Source organism: Lithobates pipiens, unplaced genomic scaffold, assembly GCF_037356315.1.
Source record: "Lithobates pipiens isolate NorthernLeopardFrog02 unplaced genomic scaffold, aLitPip1_a1.2 Scaffold_8, whole genome shotgun sequence".
Taxonomy (NCBI): domain Eukaryota; kingdom Metazoa; phylum Chordata; class Amphibia; order Anura; family Ranidae; genus Lithobates; species Lithobates pipiens.
In genome coordinates, this window is record NW_027507903.1 from 513,521,985 (window position 1) to 513,545,712 (window position 23,728).

The 23,728-nt window shown below is 41.9% G+C and overlaps 1 protein-coding gene across 2 annotated transcripts in view; it reads left to right on the forward strand.

The window, feature by feature from the left end:
- The window catches only part of EFCAB6 (EF-hand calcium binding domain 6), a 270,887-nt gene that overhangs the window by 198,142 nt on the left and 49,017 nt on the right, over positions 1–23,728 (forward strand). For both annotated transcript variants that reach the window (XM_077469390.1, XM_077469391.1), the window contains exons 20-23: positions 513–748; positions 4,350–4,446; positions 9,538–9,656; positions 20,128–20,355. In XM_077469390.1, coding sequence (XP_077325516.1) covers positions 513–748; positions 4,350–4,446; positions 9,538–9,656; positions 20,128–20,355 — 680 coding nt within the window. The remainder of the gene's footprint in view (positions 1–512; positions 749–4,349; positions 4,447–9,537; positions 9,657–20,127; positions 20,356–23,728) is intronic.

Here is a 23,728-nt window from a genome sequence, read left to right on the forward strand (position 1 = left end):
ATCTTTTACTTGGCCAGTAATTGATTAAAGATCCAAATATTGATCCTGCACAGGGGCCTCTTTGCTGACTCTGTCCAACACGGGGATTAGGGTAGAGCCACGTTTAGGGTTGGCTTTATTTATCAACAAAGCCACATCCTTTTTTTTTTCCTAAGCAAATTTCTCCTAAGCAGTCTACATAGAGACATTTTAGACTAATCAGCAGGATTTTGGGGCAGGTGAAATCAGTAATTTTGCTGCTAAATCAGTTTTGGGGCAATCATTCCACTCATCCTTAATTAGGCGCAGTTGGCTGAACCAATGCTGTTCACAATTTGTTAGAAAGGTCATGTGATGTTGTGATTTAAAACTCAGTGGCTAAGGTATATACTTACAGGTCTGATAGATATACAGTAGATGTAGGCTACGCAGAATTATTTCTCCCTTTTGTAAAGGGTTATTTGCCTATCTGCAACTCTACACAGTATGATTTGGCGTGTTTAGACTTACCTATCTGTTTATGCTACATTTAGGACACATACACTGCTTTCTATAAAATGGACAGTAACCGAGATGGCATAATGACAATGCATGACTTCCGCCGTCTCCTGGATAGCTTCATGTTTATCATCACCCAGAAAGAGTACGAGCGTTTACTAGGACTGCTGGGTCTCAGCCTAACCTCAACTCTGAATTATATGGAGTTCTTGGACTTACTACGTAGGCAAGAAAGAGAGGAGTTCCCTCCTTGGCTCAACTCATACTACACGTGAGTATCTTTGGGATTCCCCTGCTGTTTCTAATGATATGTTTCCAAAACATTTATTGAATTGTAAATATGCCTTTATTATGCACAAGTGATGCAAGTGCTTGAAGACTAAGGGCTTCACGCAGAGAAGCTGGAGAGCCAGGAGGTTACGACTGACGCCCTTTCAAGCCAATTAAATGATTCTTCAGATTAGTAGAAGCTGTCAGGGGAAACGTAGGTGGAATAAACAGTGAGGCACCCGTATAGAAGAACCAAAATAATTAATGTAGCGCAATTATATATGAATTAAATTACACATTTAATGCATTAAGTCCATAAAATCCATAACATGAAATACATCCACCACCAATGTGTTGTAGTGTAATATCTTCCAATCCACGCACTGCCAAGCTTTTTCAGGTAATAAACTCTCACTTCAAAGTATTGATCCCAATAAAATCAGTCAAAACAGCTTTAATTTGCCCCTCCTTGGGCTATGTCATCAGTAGCTCCCCAGACTGCTCCTTTTTCCTCCTCTGTTGGCACCACACTCAAATGCAGGTCACATACAAAACCGAATAGGACTGATAGTGCTCTTTGTATACAAATTGCTTTATTAAAATGCTAAGATAAAATCCACTCACATAAAATAAACACGCCAAGTGCTATGATACAGCCATAAGCAGAAACATAGATAGATCAAACTGTTATCTCTCTCCACACCTCATTGACTTGCCTGACCCTCAGATGGCCTTTTTTCAATGTAACCAGCATGGCTCCACCCATGCTCTGGGCTTCTTCGTTAGGCCGGTAGACCTGTATGGAGGAGGCATTCAAGTTGGGTTATTTTTAGGCCCCTTTTACTTGGGCTGCCTGATCAGGTACACCTTTCAGTTTTTCAGGCGGACCTGATCGGACCCTCCAGTCTCTTCTATGGAATGGTGGATGTCAGCGGACACATGTCCACTGTCACCTGCCGCCATCTGATCTGATCCGGTCCGCCAAAAACAGATGGTGGTCCTATTTCCCATTCATCCGGCAAATCGGATGGCATTGGATGGAAATGGACAGGCGGTCCGTTTCCATCCGATTACTCCATACAGGAGAGCAGGACTGTGTCCGTGTCTACTATACATAGTGGAGTGGACAGGGACCTGTCATCCGCCTGCTTAGCGGGATCAGTGGAGAGATCCCCCACTGAGCAAGCAGATTCTGCTTAGCAGAGTCTCCTGCGTGAAAGGGGCCTAAAGCAAAATTATACTTTTCCCATCTAGGGCAAAGAAGCAGGTTCACTTTAAGGCTCCATGCACACTTTAAGTAAAAAAAAATTGCCAGAAAAACTGTGGATAAAAACGCTCATAATAGCATAAACGCTCATTTAGCAGCAGTTAGGAGCATTCAGCTCTTTTTTCGCTCCCAAAAACGCAAAAAAAAAATGTCTCTGCTCCTAGAAGCAGAAGCTTCAAACACACTTTTAGACTAAAATAGTGTGCATGGACACATAGGATAACACGATTTTCTTCTAGAAGCAGAACAAAAATGTTTAAAAGCTGCGGTTAGGAGCGTTCCTTTAAGCTAGTGTACATGGAGCCTGAAGCCCCAATCCCCAGCAGCACATACTTTTATTTTCCGCCCAAACAAAACTCCATCTGGCCTTCAGCAGCAAAGAAAACACCCTGTATTTTTCAAATGCAGATGAGTATGTGACTTACTCCCCTTCCACTCATGTGATAGCAAAGGTGCTTGGTGACTGTCCCAGCACTGTCCCATGGGGGCAAAGAGGCAGTCCTCAACTTTGTGTAGGTTTGACAAGACTACATTGCTGGGGAGCTGACTATCATGAGAGAATATTAGGTCCTGCCATTGCTGACCTCTACTTTCGAAAATGCTAGTTCACTCAACAGGGAACAAAGGTTTTACTTATCGGAGAGCTTTAGCTATGACTGCTGATCTGCTTCAGAAAAGGGTGCTGCTTCCACATAATGTAGAGCTCCTGATCTGCACCATAACCGAGACAGTTTTTTTTACCATGGCTATGGCTACTTTACCATCGGAATAAGTTTTAATTCACAGTATTTAGTTTGTGTACGTTTATGTATGCCTAAAAACAAGCCTGGATGTTCAGAGGTCCTTCCTTCTGAAGAGAATAGGACCCATAAAATACTGCCTCCAGTATAGAGTTGGTAAGTGTGTGTGCCTATTTGAAATAAAATCATCGTTAGAGCCATCAAGAAAGAACTGAGCCTATTTGCAAGTCTTCTCTTTTACCAATTTATCAACACACAAATTAGAAATACTCTTATTTCCTTTGCACTTTCTTTAATGTGCTTAAAATAACAACATGTTGACATATCCCCCTGCATATTGCTTTAATCATCAGCAGTCTTGCTTCTTGAGCAGTGCTGAATGGAAAAGTGTTGATTTGATCACACTTTTTGTTTGTTTTAATGAGGAACATTTAATACAGAGAACACCCATGACCAAGGATTCCCAGAGCATTATCTAAACAAAGAGTATAGAACAAGCTGATCCTTTCTGGCACACTAGTTAAAACCTGCACTGTATAGAGGGAGGTGGAGAAAAGGAGTTACTGCTCTGGTTCATCCACATATGTGTGTACATTGCAGCTTGAGTCACTGAGGTCTGTTAAACAATTGGCTTCTTTTTCTTTTTTTTTTTTTCAACGGTGTAGCTCCAACTCTTTAGAAAATGCATAAAGGAGCCCTTTAGATTTAGCTGTGTATGAGAAATGACAACACAAAATATTCATACACAATATTTCCTAACAAAATACTTTAAATTTTTTTTATATTTTTGCAGTAAATCTTTTTGTTGAGGTTTAGCAATACAAATAGCTTTAGAATGGTAATTGTTTCAACATACAGTAAAACCTTAGATTATGAGCATAATTTGTTCCAGAAATATGCTTGTAATCCAAAGAACTTGCATATCAAAGCAAATTTTCCCATAAGAAATAATGGAAACTCAGATGATTCGTTCCACAACCATTTATTCATAAACCCTTCAGTTTATAGTCCATATAAAAAGATTATAGTAATGTGACCAGGTTGTGTAACCATAAAATGTCAATCCACAAATGGAAGCCTCCATAAGGGGATTAGAAGCAAAATCCAGCAGGAGCTACAAAGTATAAAAAAGTGTAGCGATATGTTGCTAAATGTTGTACCTTCATTAAATGTAACCATATTGCTACACTTAGAGGCACCTCTCTTCTCTTTTATACTCAGTTGTGATGTGACGCTACTTGTATATCAAGACATCGCTTGTATATCAAATCAAAATGTATTAAAAGATTTTTCTTGTTTTGTAAAATGCTATGAAACCAAGTTACTCTCAAACCAAGGTTTTAATGTATATGCATTGTCCCAATAAATTGTTGCATATTGTACAGTGAAGAAATAAAATGCTGATACATACATTGAAAAACAGTAAACACAAAGAAAATCCAATACAATACATAGGGAAATGTCAGCATTTTTATCACTTCCCAATTGTTCAAAATAAGGATAGATGTGTGAAAATGATCAAAAAGCAGTATACATTCCTTTAATTATTTTTTTTCTTTGTCGTTGGACAACAATTCTGTTTTCTTCTCTCCAAGGCCGAAACAAAGCCAAGACTGTGCAGATTTGGCTTGTGAGCAAGCTCATTACTATCTGGTGACAAAGGCACAAAGCAGATGGCACGACTTAGCGAAGGTAAAATATGTGACATAAATTAATTCTTTGCAAGTTCACAGCGTCACCAGAACCCAACAGTTTGGTTTTGATACATCTGTGCCAGGCGTCCTCTCTGCACCTTCCATAGGCCACTAGCACATAACATAGAGGCTGTCAGCATCATCACTGACATGCTTTATGAGGACTGCAGGCTGGCTTTAAAGGAAATCAGTCATGAAAAGTCTCAGCCTGCTCTGACTCCCGGGCTGCATACCAGGGCTTGTGAAGTCATTGTGTGTGACATCACTGGCCCGTAGCTATGAGGTGGCCTGAGAGTCAGAGCCAGTGGCGTAACTAGAACCTTCAGGGCCCCGGTGCAAGAAACCATGAAGGGCCCCCCTGAATCCCAGCCAGTGCCCTTCCCTCCGAGTCCGGCGGTGGAACTCCAGGGCGTGGTCACAGGTATGACCTTTGTGAGCCCTGTAGTTCCACCACTGGTATCAGTAGTTTTTTTTATTAGTTTTTTTTACATTTTTAGGTGCCCCCATTGAGGGACTGTCCCTAGGCAGGATGGGGTCCCTGTCCCCAGAGGAGATGAGGTCTTTTTCTCCAGGGCAGATGAAGTTACTGCCCCCAGGTGAGAAGGGGTCCCTGTCCCCAGGGGAGGTGGGGGTCCCTGTCCCCACGTGAGAAGGGGTCCCTGTCCCCAGGGGGGGATGGAGGGGGTATGTAATAGTGTGTGGGGGATGGGGTCCTCTCACTCACCATGACCAAGCTGTAGGCCGTGCACTCATCCATGTTGGTCTGGGCTCCATCCAGTGTGCTGGACGGGCGATCAGCATATCTCCCACAAAGACCTTTCATCATCTGTGTATGACGGGGGGCTGGCAGACAAGCCTGCAGTGTCCTTCGGGGGGCTCTCATAGGTAGGGCAGCACTGCATCTGTGTGCTTAAAGTTTGTTTACCCGGGAGAAGTATGCAGTGCAGTGTGGGCCGCATTCGGGGGGGCGGGACTCTGGCTGGGGAGAACAGACATTGGACTGAGCGGCAATGCATGGAGCAGGAGAGGGGTACTCTGAGGAGCCAGGCGAGGACACAGGTCATGTGGGGAATGCACAACTAAAGAGCAGCCAGTGCGATAGTCGAGCATGGAGCTCTGCTAGTCACCCTTCACCTCCAGCCAGCCGTATGTATGGTGCACTGGAACCCCTAGCTGCCTATGCTGCTGCCGGCCATATGTAGAGGGGGCTGCATGGGCCCCCTGCATCACAGGGCCCAGTTGTGGTCGCGACTGCTGCACCCCCTATAGTTACGCCCCTGGTCAGAGCATATAAGCTTTCATCTGAGGATTCTCATGTGGCTATTTTGCTTTTTAAATTTGTCATGAGAGAAATATGGGGGCATTTGACATGCCCTTGCATAAGTAGCGAAGTGACAACCTCAGAGCTTCCCTTTAAAGTGTATATACAGCCACAATTTGATGTTTTGGATATAGTAAAGAGGGATTGAATAGATAGAAAAGCGAAGGGTTAAAACCTCTTTCGGCTTATTTGTGTCCCATTGGGGAGATTTCTCTTCACTTCCTGTCCCAGAGGTGCAACAGAAAGTATGCAGAAATCTCTCCAAAGTGTGAGGCATTCTCCTCACCGGATTGGGTATTCCCATTACAAGAGTGATGCCGCGTACACACGGGCGGACTGTATGGCGTACTTAGTCCGTCGAAACACATTTCAGCGGACAGTCCGCTCGTGTGTGGGCTTCAGCGGACTTTTTCAGCGTGCAGTCTGGCGTACTAAGAATTTCGGATTTTTCGAAATTCTGTCCATCATACTTTGGTTTCAGCGGACAATCCGCTCGTCAGTAGGCTAGTTCGACGGACTAAGAATGGCGCATGCCCAGAAAGGATTTACACGGCGGAAGGGTGCTTTGCTGTGTATTCGACTTCCTATTTCTAGTCCCGTCGTACGTGCTGTACACGTCATCGCGCAAGCTTTCGACGGACTGTTTGTGCATCCGGGTGTGGTCAAGTCCGTTCAGTCGAAAGTATGACGGACTGTCCGTCGGATTGTATGACGGACTAAGTACGCCATACAGTCCGCTCGTGTGTACGCGGCATTAGTCACACTTTTTTTTATGGTGACAGCTGCAACATTTTGGATTTCCCATTACTTTCTGTCTCTGTGACAGTGCTCACCAGGACCAACAGAAAAATAAATACATTTGGCTCTACATACAATTTTAGGGCTGCCAAAGTAAGATCAATTTGTTGAGATCAGATGTGACCCACAGACTTTCCATGAGACAAGCAGTGAAGCACAGTCTTTGTTTAGCACCTACTAAGCAGGAAACAAAAACTGCATATATAATAGAGCAGAAAATGGCCTTCTCTAAACTCTTACCATAAGATTAGAAGTGCACGGTTGTCTAAAATACTTTGGGATGATGTAGCAATAACAGTATCCTTCACTGGAAATACCTGAACCCAGTCATTTGGATGGATGTCCATTTACCGTTGGTTATAAAGTATTGGTGTGATGGTCAGATGTACATAAAGTTTCACCATATTGTGTATATTTTAAGCCTTCAATATAAAATTGTATACTTAAACAAATATAACAAATTTGGTGCAGCTCAACTAAAATCACCTCATAAATCCATGAAAAATGTAAAATTATCTTATAGAAAATTACCATATACACATAATATAAGTGTGTATATGGTAATTATTTATGAGATAATTTTATGTTTTTTTATGGATTTATGAGGTGATTTTGATTGCGCTGCATTTTTTGCTTATATAATTTTGTGTGTGAACACATATCAGTGATTAGTGGCAACTTATTACGTTTTGTAGAACAATATTTTTTGCTTCACTATTCAGGCACATATTTTTAATTTGGTACCATATCTGGTTGAGCGCAGTGTTTTTCTTTGTTTTATTCTTTTTCTTCAATATAAAAGTATTTGTGACTCTGTCTTCCATGAGAAAAGAAACAAAGTTGCCACGGCACAGGATTAGTGGAATAGCATCAACATTTATTGTAAACAATAATTTGTACTAACATCGGGACCAGCGGTGTGTGGCCATAAGAATGGGGGGGGGGGGTCATACAGTCACTAGTTCAGTAAGCCTTTGAACATGAAACAAGGACCCTCCAAAGACAAACTACCAGATGCATTTTTTGGCCATCCTACTATGCTCACAACAGCATCTGGTATTAGTATGTGAGCGTGCAACTATGTTTCAGCTTCACAGCTGGTTCCCTACTTTGCATGTGCGAAGTGTGGTGTGCTTTGTGAATGGCCCGTCAGCAGGGGAAGGGTCCAAACTTCCTGCTGAGTTTACTGTGGCAAAGTCAGCCGGAAGTGGGCGTGGGTACATGTCAAAAACAGTTGCCAAATGTGGCAGCAGAGGGTGGAAGGAGGCAAACAAGTGGAGCATTCCCTTTTGGCTGGAGCTCCACATTAAGTGCAATAAATCTACTAAAAGGCTCAGAGTTTGGGTAATTGAATCTATTCCTAATAACTTTTATAATTTGCTGAGAGATTTCAGAAAATTTGTAGGTGTGAAACTTTCTGGATTTTCACGCTGAACACACCAGCTCCCAAGGGGCTCAATGAGGAATTAGAGGTTCACACCATAATTTAACCATTTTCATTATTTATTCATCTGCATATGCCATATTTACTACAGTTTGTGTGTCTTATAATAAATTTTTTATTACATCTTTTAATTACATTTGTATATATTTATTTGATATTTATATTACTTGTATTACATGTAGCTTTAGCAGCTGAAAATGCAGACCCGTGAGATTGTAATGCTTTATATGATTTTATTTACTTTATTGATAATTAATTTGATACTGGTGTTCTATATTTCATTTTTACTTCAATTTCACGACATTAGCACTTTTTTGGTTATTTTGTTTGTATTTAAATTACATGGCGGTCTCTGTAGTCCTGCTGCATCAATAGGCTTCAGTGTGGCGCCTGCTTCTCCCGCAGCTTGCCCCATTTACCTGTACCTGCTGGCTTAAAAGCCAGCTCTGTTCATCAATGGGCAAACTTGACAAAGGGGTGGAGTCCCTGGAATGCATACTTGTCCACCAACATCCTGACACTGGGTACTATTGTGAGTTTAGTAGAATGGCTATGAGATGCTACCAATAGATTGTCTTTGGTGGGTCCAGCTCCCTGTTCACTGGCTTATTGATCTAGCGCCTTTATGCTCCATATACACTGCATGTATGATCTCCCTCTGCACTTACGGCAGCACACCTCTGCTCTTGATGTAAGTGTGTATTAGTGTTTACATTAAATGTTGATACTATTCCACTAAACCTGCACCCTGACAACTTTGTATCTTTTTACATGTTGGACTGGATCATTCCCAGATTTAATGTGCCTACTGCCTAGGGCAGTGATGGAGAAGCTTACAACCCCAGATGTTTTGGATCTACATTTCCCATGACACTCAACTACACTGCAGAGTGCATGAGCATCATGGGAAATGTAGTTCCAAAACATCTTGGATGCCAAGGATCGCAATCACTGACCTAGGAACTGCAGATTGTCATTACCCTTTGTGACCACTTCAACCTATGCACCTATCCACTGTGGACCCTCTTTGGCTCTGCTCTATAGAGCATGGTTTGTGAGCAGCAGAACACATCTGTTTTGTGACCATTACATTATCTCATTTGTGGACCTATTTTGGATTCAGTTTGATATTAGTGTATACTGTGAGCACTGTGAACATATGTGTTGGTTTTACATATATTGTTTTTAGTTTCATGTCTCTGTCTCCCTATTTCCTACAAGAGACTGCAATTCTGCCTGCAGAGGTGGTCTTTGCTGCTGATGTAATATAGAAGCCAGACCCTGGAATGAAACCATAATGGTGGGTGCTGTCCAAAGTAAGAGAAGCCTGCAGTGAGGCCGGGGTTTGTTATAGAAAAGTAAAAAGTTTCAGAGCCAAATGGGTCAGATCCCACTATTTATAAACTAACTATGCCGTACACAAAGTAACAGATTGTAATTTGTTCTACTGCTGCTTGGATTCTGCAGATTTCTTGCAGCATATGTTATTTCTACCCTATGCTTCATCTGATTTGCTTCTTTTACAGACCTTCTGTGAAATTGACAGCGAAGGAAATGGCATCTTACAGAAGAAAGATCTGAGGAATGTTTTGTATAGGTTTTCACTTCCTATAACATCTAACGAATTTGAAAAACTCTGGGCCAGGTAGGGTTGTTTGTAGATCTAATACAGGGGTCCCCAAATGTTTTAAATAAAAGGTAAATTCATTGTCATCCAGACTTTAGGGGGGCCAGGCTGTGGTCGGTAAGAGTAGGAAATGTCCCAGCATCAGTGGAAGTAAACAGTGTGCCAGACTCAGGGGCCAGTGGGCTATAAAAATGCCCCACGATTGGTGGTCAGTGAAAGACAAAAAAATACCTACAACCTGTGGTCAGTGGGAGAAAGAATAATTCCACATCATTGAAGGAATAGTGCCCTATCGTTGGTGTCAGTGGGAGAAATAGAGCACCATCATTACTTTGATTGAGAGTAATAGTGCTCTATTAAATATTCCTGAACAGCGCACTGGAATCCCACCTCTACCATAAACAAGGTATAATAATCAATGTTTCTTACCTTAGCAGCTGGAATGAATCTCTTCCCCTTACAGAAAGAGATATCAATAATAAAAGTGACCAGCGCTCTCAAACTCCAAGATAACTAGTTCAGTAATGTCTCTGTATATCTGAAGATTAGGCGCCACATGTCCATCAACTTCTTCCTGTTATTCCTCTCTTTATCCTTCCTCTGAATCCAATCTTCCTTTACAGTGATCCATCATATACTTGGTGTATGTCCATTCAATAGCTATCAGATTCTTCTCAACCCTGTGTCTTCTTGTGTCCATGCTTCAATAGCCATCTTTCATAAAGATCCACACAGTTTTACCAAAAATAAAAATACAAATATAGTGCAATATTGTTTTCCAAAAATGATATTCAGAGAGAAAGCCTCTCACCTCTATAATATGTTATCTGCGCATTTCTTATTAATACACATAGAAAAATTCCGCCAAGTGAATCACCCCAGCTCAGACACTCCAAACTCCTTACCGGACTTCCAAACATCTGTGCTTTAATAAACCGTTCCTTCTTTTTGTTGCTCTTCAGCGTGACTTGTGCAAGTAATCCCCAGAAGTAAAAAAAAACAAATATAGTGTAATATCGCTTATACACAGCACCTAGATTAAACTGCAAACCACTCACATTTCTATATCACCAAAATAGTGCATATCCCTTTAAGTGATCCAGATCCACCACATGCAAATATGTAATAGTATTATCACTCCATGCACCTTAGCAGATTGGTGCTCCTTAAATCACTTTTCACAAAAATCTTCCACTTCCAACAGTCCCTCTTCTTCACTCCAACATCTCTCCAGGGTTCCCATGCAAAAATATCATTCAAAGAACGTAATTCAGTAAATTCTTATAAAATCATATATAGTGCCTTGAAAAAGTATTCATACCCCTTGACATTTTCCACATTTTGTCATGTTACAACTAAAAATGTAGTTGTATTTGATTGGGATGTTATAAGATAGACCAACACAAAGTAGCACATAATTGTGAAGTGGCAGGAAAATGAGAAATTATTTTAAAAATTTTTTTACATATAAATATCTGAAAAGTGTGGCATATATTTGTATTCAGTCCCCTTCAGTCCCCTTTACTCTGATACCCCATAACTAAAAATCTAGTGGAACCAATTGCCTTCAGAAGTCATCCAATTAGTAAGTATAGTCCAGCTGTGTGTAATTCAATCTCAGTATAAATACAGCTGTTCTGTGAAGCCCTCAGAGGTTTGTTAGAGAACCTTAGTGGAAAAAAAAAAACTGCATCATGAAGGCCAAGGAACACACCAGACAGGTCAGGGATAAAGTGGAGAAGTTTAAAGCAGGGTTAGGTTATAAAAGCAGGGTTAGGTTATAAAAAAATTACCCAAGCTTTGAACATCTCACGGAGCACTGTTCAATCCATCATCCAAAAGTGGAAAGAGTATGGCACAACTGCAAACCTACCAAAACTTGGTCATCCACTTGCTACATGTCACACGTGCGGGCCTCTTACACATACGTACCGCGACAGAGTGGTCACTGACTTCCATGCCCGCCTGATCCTTCTGTAGACCCCTTCTACAGCCGTTATTCTAGCCAATCCTTCAGTGAACGGAGCCAAGTCCTCAATGATTGCTTTAGAATCTGATTGGCAATCATTGTTTAATCTAGGTTTTACAGTTAAAATATTGATTGGCTAATCAAAATGGCGTTTTTACAGCCAGTTACCAATTACATGTGGTTGTACAAGTTGTTTTTGCCTGCTAATTTTAGTTGTTAGCATTGTTCTTAAACCAATTTATGTTGCTCAGCTGTTTGTCAGTATTTGCACTCTTTGTACCTTGTGTATGCTTCAATAAAAGATTTTGCAACAAAAACAAAACAAAACAAAAAACAAAAAAAAACTTGGTCATCCATCTAAATTGACTGGGCAAGTAGACCATTAATCGGAGAAGCAGCCAAGAGGCCCATGGTAACTCTGGAGGAGCTTCCGAGATCCACAGCTCAGCTGGGAGAATCTGTCCACAGGACAACTATTAGTCGTGCATGCCACAGATCTGGCCTTTGTAGAAGAGTGGTAAGAAGAAAGCCATTGTTGATATTAGATATTAGAAGATAACCATTGTTGATAGAAGGAGACATAGGGCTCCATCATTGCTTTGAATGGAGGGTATAGTACCCCATTGTTGATATCAGTGGGAGAAATAGTGCCCCATCATTGGTGTCAGTGAGAGGAATAGTGCCCCATCAATGGTGTCAGTGGGAAGAATAGTGTCCCACTGTTAGACCTCTTTCACACCAGGGTGTTTTGCAGGCGCTATAGCGTTAGAAATAGCGCCTGCAATCTGCCCTAAAAAAGGTGCACCATTGTATGTAGTGTGAAAGCCCTGAGGGCTTTCACACTACAGCGGTGCGCTGGCAGGACGTCAGGTAAAAGTCCTGCCAGCAGCTTTGGAGCGGTGTAGGAGCTTTGTGTTTACCGCTCCTTCACTGCTGCTCCCCATTGAAATCAATGGGGCAGCGCTGTAATACCGCCGGCAAAACGCTGCTATTGGGGTGTATTGCCGGCGGTTTTAACCCTTTCTTGGCTGCTAGCGGGGGGGGGGGGTAAAAGCGCCCGCTAACAGCTGAAATGCGCCACAAAATGAGCTAAAAATAGCTGCGTTTTACCGCCCACGCTTTGGGCGGTGTGGTGTGAAAGGGGTCTTAGTGTCAGTGGGAGTTATAGAGGTCAATCATTGGTTGTGAATGGGAGAATTAGTTGGTGTCAATTGTGTGTATTGCCCCTTCATTGGTGTCAGTAGAAGAAATAATGCCCCATCATTGGTGTCAGTGGGAGGAATACACAACAAAAAAACAAAGCATTGCTGAGCAAACATCTCAAATCACCAAGCGTTATTGGTGGAAGCAAGATGAGGGCATCATAAAGGACTCTGATTGGAAAGTAAAAAGTGAATAAACAGATGTAAATCAGTAAAACACAGTATGTTACACCATATTAGAATATCTAATATCTTGTGGTTGTATGATGGTCACAGGTGCCCAGGTACTATACAGTGACAGCTTTCCTACACAGAGAGTCTGGTGCTGCTGGGAGCTCCAGGAGACATTTAAACCATACACAAATAGAAGAAACCCACACACAGGTTATAGAGTAGTAATTAAAAGCTGTATGTTTTTAGAAAGTAATAAAAATAAGATGCAACCACAAACAGACCAGGAGGCAGAGTATAGCATGACCAGGGCAGCAGATGAGCCACTCGGAGGTCCCGTGGAGAGCCAGTCCTCAGGGACTATGCCACAAAGAAGCACTGCAGAAGGCTTTCTAGAATGCACAGTTGGAGGCACTGCTGCTGTCAATGGGAGCCCATTCGCCTGGATTACATCCTCATGGAGTTGTGCTGGAGGTGGGACATGTTTCTAAAGGGATCTCCTCTTTCTTTGGCCACCATCAGTAGGAAGAATAAAGTCCCATCATTGATGTTAGTCGAATAAATAATGCTCCATGATTTACATCAGTGGAAGGAATAGTGCCCTATGATTGGTGCCGGTGGGAGGAATAGTGCCCTATTGTTTGTATCAGTAAGAAGAATTTTGCTACATTATTGATGTCTGTGGGAGGAATGTTGTCCAAAGGTTGGGTAAAGGCAAGCAAAGGGGCCTGCAAGCTGCAGTTTGGAGACCACTAATCTAATAGATGACAGGATATAAATCCACATTGTTAATTTGCATATATGTGAGTTTCCAAGAATGTAGGTTAGGCCGCGTACACACGCGGGGACTGTTCGCCCAACTTTGTCCGTCAAACAGTTTCAGCAAACAGTCCGCTCAAAATTAGGATGGACGGACATGGCCACACACGACGAACGAACAGTTTGCTGAAACCGTGCGCGATGACGTGAACGGCACGTACGACGGGACTAGAAAACGACGTCCTATACACTGCAATGCAAACTTCGGCGTGTAAATCCTTTCTGAGCATGCGCGGAACTTAGTTTGACGAACAAGCCTACACACGAGGGGACTGTTCGCTGAAACAAAGTTTCAGCGGACAGTTTTTCGGAATTTCTGAAAAACCTTGTTCAGCGGACTGATCGCTGAAACTGTCCGCTGAAAGCCCACACACGAGCGGACTGTCCGCCGAAACACTGTTCAGCGGACAAAGTTGGGTGAACAGTCCCCGCGTGTGTACGCGGCCTAAGACAGCAATTGTCCTGTAACTATGGCCAGGAGTTCATTAGACTACTTATTGGTCAATTGGTTATGTGATCAATGTAACTACCAGTCAGTGCAGTCACAGTAAAACACCTTTGAAGAATATATAATCACAATCACTGAAATCCCACGTAAACTTTTAAAAGTAATATTAAATAGTTTTAAATCTCCAATTTTGATTCATTTAATCCCCAGTAATCCTGCCAGAAAGGCGCTTGTTCAGGCACTTCTTGCACTATATGTTCCATGTGTGAGAATGTTTCTCACTGCTTGTTCCAAATGCTAGTGAAATCAGGAAGAGTGACCTTCCTGAAAGTGAATACTAAAATAAAGAATCCAAATATAATTGATTAGTCCTAATGTTAGAATCAGAAATAGTGTATCCTTTGGCATCCCTCCAAACATACAACACAGTTGACAAGTACAAATGATAAAAGGCTCACTAGAGCACACATAAGGGCATTGCGTTTGATATCTGAAATGTAATATCCAGCTCGCTGCAAGGCATTTTGATGTCATCACATACAATGCAGTACTAGCAGTCCTACATTGTAGGTGAAGATGCCAAGGGCTTGCCAACAACCCGGATCATGGAAGAGAAAAGGAGTGTGCCAGCTGCCAGGGAAGTTAGAAATGAGGAATGTTAAACAGTTTTTTATTGTTCCCCTAGATAAAATTACCTTCTAACATTTGTAGTTTAGAGTCCCATTTCAAGGGTACTTTTACATTTTTTGCCAGAGTTTAGCTTTAAGTGTCTTTTTGCCAAAGGCTTTAACAGACCTGTATTCCACTCACCTGAATATCTTTTATTATACAGAAAATATTAACATTCTATTCCTGATGTTAAATCACTTTGTAATATTTGGCGGAATTCAATTGTAAAAAAAGCCCCATTCCATCTTTTAATACACATAAATAGGTTCTTCATTCATGGGCCAAGCTTTGTCATAACATATAATAGGCAAAGCGGAATCCTTTTGTGAAGATTCTTGCTTTTAGTGCCACGGTGGATAATGTATAATTCATTTATAAATTAGCAAAGATTAAAAAAAATATCAAGAGTGTAACAAGCATTTAAAATTCCTTACTTGGAAACAAAGTGCCTGGCTTTTACCATGAATAGAAAATAATAAAGTACATTGATGAGCCAGAGCTGGATTGGTTTTTGGTACTGATTGAAATTGTCATTGAAAAATAGGAATATGAAAACCCTGCATATAAAATAAAAATGTGGGATATTTGTCCTTAAAGCTGAACTCCAGGCAGTTATAGAAAACACAAATGAATGTAGGTCTGTAATTATTAATACAACATGTACATCAATTAATGTATTTTTTTTAATGCCAGCAGTGTAAGTGATTGAATTTGACTTTGTATTAGTCTTTTGCAGTCCTTGTGCAGCAGGGCTTAGAGTGCAGATGAGAGAGGGGCACAAGAAATTAGTCAAGTTTGTTGCAATGCAAGAAGCATTCTGACAGAAAGAGAGCTTAGAGTGATGGAGGGATGAGCTGATCTGTCTGCTGATTTTCTTTTTTTGCCTAGTAATGGTAGGAGACCTGTAAGTGAATTGAATTGAATTTTTTTTTTTCAAGTTTTTATTATCAGGCAATAAGAGTTACAAACAGTGTCAAAAGCATTTCACATAAGATACATTGGTAGTAAATATACATAAGACAGGCGCTAAGGCTAATATTGCATATACAGAAAATAAACGTTGCATGTATTTTTCCATCAAAAATAAAATACTAGGCACCTTATCTCTCAGAGTCTGATATATGCATTTTCCCCCTTTTTATGTCAACCCCCAAAAAAAGGCAACAGGCTTCAGCTTTCAGTTGTGGAACATAGAAAAAAACAACCTTAAGGCAGATGTAAACCGGGGCAGCTAAACACATTCCCCTTAGTTCCAATAAGTGTGTGGTACCATACCTCCAGCAAGAACCATTCAAACATTACCAGTAGGTCTCAACCCTATGAATGTATTTCAAACATCTACCTCTCCCTCTAGCTTATCACTAGAAACCACCCAGCGAAACCAGGCCTTCCTAAACTTTTTGGGGGATCCTCGTGCCTCATATATCATTCGATAGAGCGGAATGTCAGCATTAACTAATTTCATCCACATCCCCAACATCAGCTTCTCAGTATATATCCACCTATGAATTTGCAGACACCAAAGAAAAGGAGTCTAAGGTATAGTTTTGTAGCCACATCCATCTCCTTATCTTTAATGATTCTCAAAAGACACAGCAAGGGGAAACATAAATTAGGAAGACCAAATGTATCGGCTATAAATTCTGTCACCATAGATCATAAAGGCATTTTTCTGGAACATTCCCACACCATATGAAGAAAAGTTTCCTCTGCCATTTGATATTTCTGTCAAGTTGCAGAGTCTCTCTTATGCATACAGAGGCATACAGGTGTATAGTAAATCTGAAGTAAGAATCGTAACTGAATCATCCTATCCATCAAGGAGATGACAGTGGTCAGATAAGTATCAAGCACCTCCTGCCACATCTCCGCTGATAACTCCGGTGCAAAAACCAGCCATCGGGCCCTAGGTCTTTCTATCAATTTAGGATCCCCAGGTCCCAAGGCCATATAATACCTGGAGATACTCTTGGCAGGGTCGGGGTCCTATAAAATAGTTTCCAATGAAGTATTTTTAAGCTGTACAATTACGCCTCCGAACTGCACAAGTGCGGCATGTCGGAGTTGGGTGTATTTAAAGTGCCAAGTCCTAGGTACACCGAACTGTCTACATAGCTGCTCAAAAGTACCTAGTTTACCCTCTTGAAATATTTGGTGTAATTACTTGATTCCATAATGGGCCCATAAGAAGCCATTCTCAAGTTTACATTTTTTTCCGAAAGATCTGTTGAATCATAGAGGATTATTAGGGGACATTGATAAGGGGATATCATCTACATTTTGAGAACATACGTGGAAAGCCTTCTCAGGGAGGGCCATCACTGAGCCCACTTCTCTACCCGGGACCCCATCCCTATAGAGCATATTTAGTAAAACCTCAAGGGACGTAGCCACCGCCACCTTCAACACAATGGTCACATTTGGGATCTGGGGAAAAAACCCTCCAGTGAAGAAAAGTCAATTGAGAGGCAGAATAATGTGACTGGAGATCTGGTATCCCCCCATGGCAATAGGTAATTTCAGAACAGCTAAGGATAGCCTGGGAGGATGTGACCCCCATAACAAACCAATGATGATAGAATCTATACCCTGACAGCGTTATGGGGCAGTCCCCAGGTACCGTCAAAATGACATCAATAGGAAAACAGGGACGATTTAGACCAGTTTATACAGAACCCAGAATAGTCCGCAAACTCCTAGATCAGGGCGAATGCAGCAGATAACAAGGGGCCCAGATCCTGTAATTACAGGAGCATGTCATCCGCATACAATGACACATGTTGCTTCAATTGACCCAGCCTAAGGCCCGAAAAGGAGTCACTGAAATATAATTTGGTGGCCAGGGGCTCTATGGACTGGGCAAACAGCAGGGGTGACAAAGGGCACCCCTGCCTGGTTCCCCTAAAAATTGGAAAATGCCATTTATATGCAGCCTCACGGGGCGGTGTTTAATAGTCTTACCCAAGCTACAAAAATAGGCCCAAAGCCATTCGATTTTAGCAGATAAAGTAGATAAGGCTACTCTACCAACTCAAAGGCCTTCTTGCTATCCAACAAGGCTACTACCCTTGCACCCAAGTTACCATGAAGAGTCTCAAGATTTTCAAAAAGTCTCCTAGCAATCATCTGAGCACATCTACAGTACCTGGCATGAACCCAGTTTGATCAGCATTAATATGTTTCAGTAAAACCGCCTGAAGTCTACCTACAAGGATCTTAGTGTCAACATTCAGAAAAGGAAACTTCAGCATTGGGTCTTTTTTCACCTGCTAGAAAAGACTGTACTGTGTGGTAGCACTGTGTAAATCTGAGGGCTGGATGACTTAAAATACAATTCCTTTTGGCGGTAAACAGTTCTAATATGTGTATTTCATCTGTGTATTTAGCTGTTTGCCTGGAGTTCAGCTTTAAAATAAACAGTCACAAAGGAAAAATCCTTGTTCTGAAAATGTTAGTTGCTTGGCTGTTATGCCGATCTGCTTGGTTCAGTTTTTCCTCCCAGAAAAAGCTCCGCTCCAGGATTTCTGCAGTGCTGTTCACATGATTAAAAGCATAGGTCCTTGCTGATAGGATGGAACCTCCTTTTTAAGGAGAGAACATGTGACTAAATGCCTAGGCTTTTAGTTATGTGGAAAGCTCTATATGAGTCCTGGAAAAACAATGACAACGTTTCTGACCATGGAACTAGGTTAAATTTAGCTGCATGATGAAATAGAGAGCTGATGCTGCTGATATACTTATTAAAAAGATTAGTATCCATGTACCTTTGACTTAATTCTCATATTGCTAGTTTCCTATATTAAGTGTTCTTTCTTATTGTGTTGCTTATAAGTACATATGTAATAAAGTCACATGTGTGAGACACAACTTAAGAAAGTAAGGTAGGCCATAGACTGGTTGCAGTAAAGAAATTTGCACGAATCCCCCTATCAACACAGAAAGTGCTGACAGGGGAATACCTCTGACCAATACATTGTCATCCTTCCAGCGGGAGAGGCTGGGGGAAGCTGTCCCCACTGGGAGAAAACAGTGATTATTGCTAGTGGCTATAGCAGCCACTGGCCAAAAGCACAAGGAAATCCACCAGGCTGGTTGCACCCAAGTTGATCGATCAATCAACTTGGCACATTCAGGCTGCCCATACACGGTTCGAATCTCGGCTGGTTCCTGCTGAACTGGCTGAGATCACTATCAACGGCAGGCCTTAGGCTGCAGTTCAGGCACCATATAGTAGTATCTGCTTCTGACTTTCCAGTTCTCCATCATTCCCCAATCCTTCACTAAATGCCCCTAAAATATCTATGTAGCTATAGATGTTATCCCAGGCATACCATTCCCCTGTCCCCCTAATGACAGAGCTCAGGTACAGCAATGGGCCACCCCAAAACTGAGCATTGATTTGAATGGAGAATGCCAAATCTTCCACCATACCTGGAAATATATAGTAATTTTTTTTATTAGGGCTCAGGTGGCAGATTTGTCAGCTGGGAATCACTGAAAAGATAAGAGCTGGTGCATTGCTGTGCCTACTAGCAAACTGAAGCCTTATTTTCTTTAGCTGTAAAGAATCCCTTTAAGGTTAAGTCTTGAAATACAATTTATGTTGTAAATATAATGCTGTTTTCTTTTCATCCACTTACAAGCTCCTAACAGTGTTAGTCTCTTAGAACTGGACTCTTCACCTATTTGTTTATCCTACATTATGCAGAATTCTTCAGGCTGCGTGACACCATCATTTGGCTTTATAAAGGTTGTGCAAATTTGGCAGATGCTGGAACAGTGGTGGGAATATCTGGCCACTAGAGACCCTGAGAAATAAAAGGAAGTATAAGTGGGGGTATGGGGAACCTAGAGAAAAAGAGATGTAAAATCAAAGTGACTGAAGGGACTTTACTTATGCAGCTTCTTTAGTCCATTTGTATCCTCCAGAATAGTATAGTTTTTGTTAAAAGGAAATGCAAAATTGCCCTCAGGTGCATTTCCGCTGCACTTGAGATCAGTTTGAGATGCTCACAAATTCCATCTGAGTTCCTTTACAGATAACCCACATAAAGCAAATCTGCATCATGCTGATTCGAGATTCTTTTGTATTCTCATTGACTTAAAGTGAAAAACTGTTCTGACACACATAAAGGTCTGAGTACATAGTCCTCTAGCTATACCCATGTGATCTGTTGTGGTTTTTGCAAAGGAATTGTTTTTCATTTCTAGGTACGATCCAGAAGGAAAGGGACACCTCACCCATCAGGAATTCTTACAGAGATTAGGAGTGCACTTTGCATGTGGAGACAGCGGTCCAAGCAAACGTATTGTAGAAGACAACCAGCAGGCTTTAGAGAAACATTACAACTCACAGCAGAAGCTCCACCAGGACATGCATGCCTTTCACAAGCATCAGACCCAAGCTCTGAACATCAAAGATATTGAACAACAAGTCAAGTAAGGAACACTGGCCTCCCTTACCTTGATGAAAGAATTCAGCACATGTGTCATAAGAAGTTTGTTGCATTTTCTCCATGGCAGATAGGTGGATTGTAAATTGCTTATTTATGTTCAAAGTTTGGAAAAGCGTGATGCCCAGTAAAGAATGTACCTAATAGTGACCATTATTGTCCTCACATAGCACAGCAATCATCCAGTCATTTCTAGTCATATTCAAGTCCGTTGTACAATTTGTAGTCCTTAGCCCTTGTACACACGGTCGGACATTCAGACAGAATGTGTCCGATCGGACCGTTTTGTCGGATATTCCGACTGTGTGTGGTCTGCATCGGACTGTTTCCGTCGGAGTATCCGACGGACCAACTTTTCCAACTTGCCGGTAAAATTTTCAGACAAAATGCTCCGATCGGACATACTCCGATCATGTGTAGAGAATTCCGATCGGACAAAGTGCCACGCATGCTCAGATCAAATTCCTACACCAAAGCTATTGGCTACTAGCGTGAACGTAGTCCCGTCATAACGAAATAACGTAATCACGTCGGATTTTCCAACAACTTTGTCCGACCGTGTGTATGCAACAGTTTCGGACAAAATCCGACGGACAAAATCTGACGGATTTGGTTGTCAGAATCTCCGACCGTGTGTACAAGGGCTTAGATAGCATATATACATCCTAACCCAGCAGATCTTGATATGCATTAAGGCCAGAAGTTGTGGACACCTGACAGTCTATTTAAGCTTGGTGGACATCTCATAAAAAAAAAAATGGGTATTAATATAGCGTATGTCTCTCCATTTGTGGCTATAACAGTCTCCACCCTTCTGGGAAGGCTTTATACACAGATTTGTAATATGTCTGTGGAAATATGTGACCATTCAACCAAAAGAACATTTGTTGGGTCAGTTGTTAATGTTGGATGAATAGACCTGGCTCACAATTGGTGTTCCAACTCCACATCAATCTCATCAAACCATGACTTTATAGAACTGGATTGCGCACATGGGCACAGTCATGCTGGAACAGAACAGGGCCTTCCTGATACTGTTGCCACATAGTTGAAAGTGAACAATTGTCTAAAATGACTGTGTATGGTGTAGCGTTAGGCCCCTTTCACATGAGTATCATCCATTCAATTACGTTTTTTTTTAAAGGTTTGCACATCTGTCTTCAGTTAAATTTAGTTCAGTTTACATCAGCGATATTAAAGATTTTATTCTTTTTTTTAATAACAAACATGTTATACTTACTAGCTCTGTGCAGTGGTTTTGCAAAGAGCAGCACGGATCCTTCTATTCTCAGGTCCCACGCCGGCAATCCTGGCTCCTCCCTCCTGCCGGGTATCCCCACAGCAAACAACTTGCTTTGGAGGCACCCAAGCAGGTGCGCTTCCGAGCCACGCCCTTTGTGTGTCCATTCACACACAGAGCCGCAGCTCGGCCCCGCCCCCTCCATCTTCTGATTGGCTCACTGGCTGTGATTGCCAAAAGCCAATCAGTAGTGCAAGTCCCCGGTGAGCCAGGGCTCTCCTGGACATCGCTGGATCGAGAGGGGCTCAGGTAAGTGTTAGAGGGGGCTAGGGACTGCCACACACGTCATGCATGAAGGTAAAAAACGTTGTGCTTTTACAATCACTTTAACCACTTCCCGACCAGCGCACGACGATGTACGTCGACAGCATGGCACGGGCAGGCATATTGGCGTACATGTACGTCCAATATTCGTTGCCGCCGTACCATCGGGAGCGCGCCGCCGGTGGCGCGCTCCCGCGCTGGTCGGGACCTCCGTGAGTCTGGTCGCGGGACCCGCGGACTCGATCGCCGCGGGCATCCCCGCGATCGTCTCACGGAGCGGCGGAATGGAGGAAATGCTGTATAAACAACATTTTCTCATTCTGCCTAGCAACTAGTGACGCTGATCTCTGCTCCATGTGATTGGAGCAGAGATCAGTGTACACTAAATGAAAGCCCAACCCCCCCACAGTTAGTAACACACCCCTAGGAACACTTAACCCCTACACTGCCACCCACAGGTTAACCCTTTCACTGCCAGTGTCATTTACACAGGAATCACTGCATTTATATAGCAGTGATTACTGTATAAATGACAATGGTCCCAAAAATGTGTCAAAAATGTCCGATGGGTCCCCGACAATGTCGCAGTCACAATAAAAATCGCAGATCGCCGCCATTACTAGTAAAAAAATAAATAATAAAAAATTATTAATAAAAATGCTATAAAACTATCCCTATTTTGTAAACGCTATAACTTTTGCGCAAACCAATCAATAATCGCTTATTGCGATTTTTTTTACCAAAAATATGTAGAAGAATACGTATCGGCCTAAATTGAGGGAAAAAAATGTTTTTTTATATATTTTTGGGGGATATTTATTATAACAAAAAGTAAAAAATAATGCGTTTTTTTCAAAATTGTCGCTCTATTTTTGTTTATAGCGCAAAAAATAAAAACCGCAGGGGTGATCAAATACCACCAAAAGAAAGCTCTATTTGTGGGAAAAAAAGGACGTCAATTTTGTTTGGGAGCCACGTCGCACGACCGCGCAATTGGCAGTTAAAGCGACGCAGTGCCGAATCGCAAAAAGTGGTCTGGTCTTTGACCAGCAAATTGGTCCGGTCTGAAAGTGGTTAAGTTACATCAGTCTACATTTGTTTTTTCTTAGTTGTTTCAGAGACCAAATATTTACATTTATTTAGATCCATCTAAACAGAAAAGGACTCAGCTTTGTTCCATTTTAAAAAATGGACCTGAACAGACATGGATGTAGACTGATTATCATGATTATCCACCCACCCAAAGGCCCCTTTCACACAAACGTTCTGATCGGGTCCACCTGTCTATTGAACCTGATTGGAACCATTCTCCTCTATGGAGCCTACCTCCTGGGGAATTGTGTCCCCTTTCGTCTAGTGAATCGGATCAGATGGCAGTCGGGGGTAAATGGACAGGCGATCTGTTTACATCCAACCGTCCATAGAGAGCGGGCTGTGTCCATGCCGCAAAGTGGAGCTGACATGGACCTGTCATCCACCTGCTCAGTGGGGATCAGCATCCAAATACCCTGCTGAGCCAGTGGATTGTAGACGGAGTCTGCCCCGTGTGAAATGACCTGTAGACATACATTGTGGTTCAGTCTGGATCTGTCTGAAAAACTGACAGATGACTCTAGACAGAAAACACATGTGAAAGGAGCCTCAATTGTACACTTTATGTGAAACTCTTGAACTGAATAATTTGGAGGTGTCCACACACTTTGCAATCCTATTTGCACTTGTTTGCAAAGTGTATAAAGAGCTATAACTCTCATATATTATGAAAACTCCTGGTGCCTAACCTTCTTGCCTGGGG